This window comes from Fulmarus glacialis, unplaced genomic scaffold (genome assembly GCF_000690835.1).
Source record: "Fulmarus glacialis isolate BGI_N327 unplaced genomic scaffold, ASM69083v1 scaffold34488, whole genome shotgun sequence".
Lineage (NCBI taxonomy): Eukaryota > Metazoa > Chordata > Aves > Procellariiformes > Procellariidae > Fulmarus > Fulmarus glacialis.
In genome coordinates this window covers 11,835-16,888 of record NW_009228230.1, presented here as the reverse complement: position 1 = coordinate 16,888, position 5,054 = coordinate 11,835, and the positions used below count along the sequence as shown (strand labels likewise).

The 5,054-nt window shown below is 56.0% G+C and overlaps 1 protein-coding gene across 1 annotated transcript in view; it reads left to right on the top strand.

Annotated features, from left to right (window-relative positions):
• Positions 1 to 707: 707 nt before the first annotated feature.
• Positions 708 to 5,054, top strand: part of P2RX1 (purinergic receptor P2X, ligand-gated ion channel, 1) — a gene marked incomplete at both ends in the record, with an annotated part of 8,468 nt that continues 4,121 nt past the window's right edge. The window contains 5 exons of the mRNA XM_009583420.1: positions 708 to 949; positions 1,455 to 1,526; positions 1,981 to 2,050; positions 2,590 to 2,686; positions 3,403 to 3,483. Coding sequence (XP_009581715.1) covers positions 708 to 949; positions 1,455 to 1,526; positions 1,981 to 2,050; positions 2,590 to 2,686; positions 3,403 to 3,483 — 562 coding nt within the window. The remainder of the gene's footprint in view (positions 950 to 1,454; positions 1,527 to 1,980; positions 2,051 to 2,589; positions 2,687 to 3,402; positions 3,484 to 5,054) is intronic.

Genomic DNA, 5,054 nt, shown 5'->3' with positions numbered 1-5,054 from the left:
GGGCAGCGTGCTGCCTCTGTCGCGGGCAGCGGGACCGGTGCCGCGGCGGGGGGGACGAAAACCAGATCGCTCCTTTTTTAGTGCCGGGAACGCTCCGCGCTGCTGGGAGCGCTACCCGAAATGGTTGCTCACCCGTGTTTATAGTCTCCCTGAGCCAGAGTTAATCCAGCGGCAGCTTGTTTATGCCATAGGTTAAATAGTGTCAGGAGCCAGCCCTAATGGCTGCACGATGGGCTGGGAAACGCAGGGAGAGCCCCGTGCCAGCCACAGCAGTGTCCCCAACCCTGCTACTGCAGCCCTTTTGCACCCAGGGCCACGGCTCCACGGTTCCCTTTGCTGGACGGGGAACGGTGGCCCTGGACGTGAGCCATGTCCAGACTTACCCCTGTCTTGACCCTGGAGGCACTGATTTTTGGAGAGTGCCTATGAGGTGGATCAGGAGGGTCCAGGTGGGTTGCCCAGACCAGCAAGCTGCAAACTCAGCATAGGCTTTAATCTCAAATGGCCGATGGCCACCCTGCTCCACCTGCCTTCACATACCCTCAACCACAAAATGTGTCCCAGTCCCCAAAATAAATCATCCCACCGTGGAAGTCAGGTCTTGCAGCTACAGCATGCCTCGAGCAAAGGGTGGGAGAGCTCAGCAACACGTCCCTCATCCAGCTGGAGGAAATTTGGCAAAAAAACTCCCAGGTGAGACTTGGTAGGAGAAGCCCCAGTCCACAGCGATGTGCGGAGACTTGGGTCTCCTGCGGATGAGCGCCGGTGGCCATGCTCACCCCACCACCTTTCCCCATCCAGGTGGGTCTTCCTCTATGAGAAGGGCTACCAATCTCAGGACAGCATCGTTAGCTCGGTCTCGGTGAAGCTGAAAGGCCTGACGCTGACCAACGAGAGCATCATAGGCCCTCACATCTGGGACGTGGTGGATTATGTTTTCCCACCCCAGGTAAGGAGGCAGTGTGGGTGGGTTTGGGGGTGTTGCTTTTGTCTCGACCAGTGCTTTTACCCATGCGCTGGGGTGCAGATGGGCTCCTCAGCGTAGGCTTTCCATGGGGCCAGCCATGACATGGTGTCCCTGTGGTGCCCGAGGTTGCTCCTGCCACAAACCTCTACCCACATATCACCCCTGGGGAGCATTCGGTGCTTGGGACTCACCATGGTTGATGGGGCACGTTTGAGGCTGCCTCCAAAAGGATCAAGTCTCCTCCGGTGCCTCCAGACGAGCATCTCAGGCAGCAAGGGGGGTCCTTCACTGTCCCTGGGGCTGGTGGCACTGCAGTTCCCCAGGGCCACCACCAGCTTCCCAAGCTGTGGCGGAGGAGGGCGGAGAATCAAAAATTTGGGAGAAAGGTGCCACCTGCCTGGACATGCCCCGGTGGGAGAAGCTCCTTGCAGAGACTCCACCAGAAAATGCCGTGCCAGCTGTGAGCTTGTGGGCTGTGTCTCTGCAGGGGGACAACTCGTTCGTGGTGATGACCAACTTCATTGTCACCCCTGGACAGAAACAAGGAACCTGCCCGGAGGTAAACACACTGGCTTCCTTCAGCGGTCTCAGCTTCTGCAATTTAGGGGGGTTGTGTGGTGGCACTGGGGAAGTTTTCCTGACATTGAGAGGTTTGGTGAAAGCCTGAGCCTGGCCCCATATTATCGTTCCTGACTTGCAAGTGCTATGTGAAGACTTTTATTCTGCTGAAAAACAGCCAGCATCCATTTAAGTTTTCTTCCCTTAGAGATGATCAGGCAGAGCAGGCTCAAGGCTTGAATAAAAGCATCTGCCTGAGTTTAAAAAAGAAATCCCCCCTTTTTCCTGCTTAATCTGGACATCCTTGGTTGGGAAGCGGTGTACGGACGAGGCTCTGGCTGCAGCCGAGCAGCATGTCCCCTGGGGAAAAGGCAGCGTGGTGAGGCAGGAGGGACAGAGGGACCGAAACCGCGGGGTGAGATGCTGAGAGGCGGCTGCCTGCTTTCTCCAAACAGCTGCCGGACGCCGGGCTCTGCTCACGGGACAGCGACTGCAGCAAAGGGAAATACAGCCGCCAGGGACAAGGTACGGCGCAGGGCCCCGAGGCTCCGGCACCGGCGTTTCTGGTGAGACGTGCTGAGCACAGCGTGCTCCGGCGAAGCCGCAGGGCTGGGGTGTCTGGCAGGGGGACCTGCTTTGGACCACCAGCTGATGGGGTTTGGGAAAAGCCTCTCCCGGGTGAGGGTCCCACCTGGGCTGGTCCTGCTTTCCTCTTCCAAAAGAGATCTGAGCTGTAAAAAGCTCTCCCAACAAAAGGTCAATCAATATTAAAACATTTTCCCCAAACTGCTATCTTTCTAACAGCTAGGCATTTTCTGAGGTGTATTTTGGCAAGAAAAATGCCCAGTTGCTCCCCTGTACAATAGTGCAAGAGAAACCACTGCCCCAAGCTGAGAGGCCACAATTAATTACCCTTTTTATAAAGGGGCAACAAAGCCCTGAGTGTTTTGTGCCTTGGATGTCTGTGGCAGGGCTGAAGCTTCAACCAGATCCCATCCATCCCAGTGTGAGGCTGGGATTTCCCAGTATACAGGGGTGTGAGCAGCCGTCTCCCTTCCCCACAGGGCTCATGACGGGCAAGTGTGTGCATTTCAACAGCTCTGTGAAAACCTGTGAGATCTTTGGCTGGTGCCCCGTTGAAGTTGATGACCATGTTCCCAGGTAAGCAATGAGGTCATTGCCCCCTTCTCCACCCCGGTCCCACCCCAGCTGCACCAGCAGCACTCGCTGTAGGGCAGAGCAAACTGGGGCTCTGCGGGTTGCTGCCCCATGATGCAGATTCCATGGCTGTACATGCTGCCTGGTGTCCTCAGGGGGCTTGTGCCTCTCCTGGCATGGTTTGCTCCCCACCTCGTTGGTGGCTCACTCCATCTCTGCTGGGTGCTCTGTGCATGGACCAGCAGCCCCCCTCTATCCTGTTTGCCTTCAGAGTAAAGTTGTACTCTGCCCGTGAGATGTTCTTCACCTCCAGCCTCCCTGGGCTACTGTGAAGCACCTCCTGGTAGATGCAAAGTCCTGTTCCTCCTTGCCTCCCCGCCTCGCAGGGGGCCACAGGGACAGCCATGGGTCTGCCAAGGAGCCCAGGGAAGCACCCAGGGCCCTTGAGCTCTCTTCCAGCCACCTCACTGTGCTTTTGGGGTTTATTAACTGAAATCCCAGCACCTAACTCCATCTCTGTCCCCTAACAAGCACTTCCCTCTTTCCTTGGGGCTTTTCTGAACCTTGTTGGGATCTTTCACTTAGAAAGGGCAGGGATGAGATCACCAGTTTTTCTGGATCCTGCTTGTCCCAGTTTGGATGAATCTCCACCAAATGAGGCTTTCTCTAGAGGCTGGGGAGCTGAGTGATGGACACATGCCAACACTTGTTTTTTTCAGCCCTGCGCTGTTGTCAGAAGCAGAGAAGTTCACCTTGTTCATCAAGAACAGCATCACCTTCCCCAGGTTCAAGGTGTCCAGGTAAGAGGAGGTCTGGGCAGACAGCTTCTGCTCGGTTCACCCAGCCGTGTCCCTAAGGGGAAACCATGGGTGTAGCTGGGGGCTTGATTTAGAGGATGCTGTCCCTCACCAGCAAGCCCAGGTCTACTTTAATTGCCGCACAATCACCAGATTAGCTGATAGGAACCGAGACATTTCTCTCCCAAATCTGTCCCACCTCAGCTGGTAGCTGTGGTTACAGGAAAGAAGGTTTCTGGAATTAATGTCCCCTGAGTTACCCTCATAGGATGCACATTAAAATACAGTTTCTCTGATTCTTCATTTTTCTTCTCCCTTTTCCTTCCCGAAGATAACAGTAAAATATTAAATGCCTCAGCGGGGCGCGAGCAGCCAGGATGAGCTTGCTGCCCAGAAATGAGCAGAGGCCCCTCTTACCGTCACGGTTCCCACCTGCTTCTGCAGCGGGTTGCAGGGTTGGCCCCTTCCAGGCAGCGCTGGAAACGGTGCCGCCGGCTGAAGGCGCACACGTAAGAGGATTTGTGATGACACTGATTATATATCTGATTTGGAACAAATTAACAGAAGCTATTTGTGCTGAAGACTGCGGATTCCTCTCTCTAAGCCGATCGCGTCCCTGCGCTGCAGCCAAGGTTAAATGCCCTGGCAGCCGACGAAGTCTCCAGCCGGCCTCGAGCTGCACCCCGAGAGGTGGCTGGGAGAGGGGATCCCCCCCCAGCAGCAAGGAGGGGCAGCAACCTGAGTGAGGGCAGGCAGGAGGGGGGATGCGATGAGGGCCAGCAGGTCCTTGCGATGAGGGCCAGCAGGTCCTGGGAGGTGAGGGCGGCCGGGCTGGCTGCCGTTGCAGGGGCTGAGCTGGAGCCGGCTGGGGTCATGGGGAAACTTCCTGCCTTTGATCACTGCTGCTAATTAACTGCTGAGCATAAATGATGGGACAGGGTTGAGCAAGGCACAAGGCTTCCCAAACCAGCTGGGTCAGGGAGGCTTCACAGAAAGACTGTTTTTTGGCAAAAGAGCAGAGCAGGGTGGAAGGCAAGACATTGTCCTTCCCTTTTCACCCTTTCTGGAGGAGATGGCAAAATCCAGCTAAAAGTAAAAGCTGTGGGATATGCTGTCCATGAGCTGTCCTAGATGAAAACTGTTGGTGCATGGAGCACTGCCTGGCAGAACCCATGGACGAGCTGACATGCGAATGGGAGAGGCAGCTGGGAGGGATGGTGGAGGCCACGGGAGGAACAAGAGAGGGGATTGCTAGAAGAGGTGAGGACAGGCAGACCTCTGCTGAAGAAATGGGTTTGGGCAGCAGACAAAGCAACAAATCCAAAGCAGAGGTGGAGACCTTTTGCAGGAGAGAAAACAGCAAAGAGGCTTCCTCTGCAAGAGGAGGTTCAGGGGACACGAGTTGCTGATGGGGTGGGAGAAACCAGGCAGGGCTGGAGGAAAGGGCCCACTCTCCATGTGCGGGGTCTGCTGAGCACGTGGGGGAGGAGGACGAAGCCCTGAGCTTTGAAGTTACCTGGCTTTGAGCAATGGGTTGGACCAGGGACTTCCAGAGGTCCTTCCCCACCCAAATT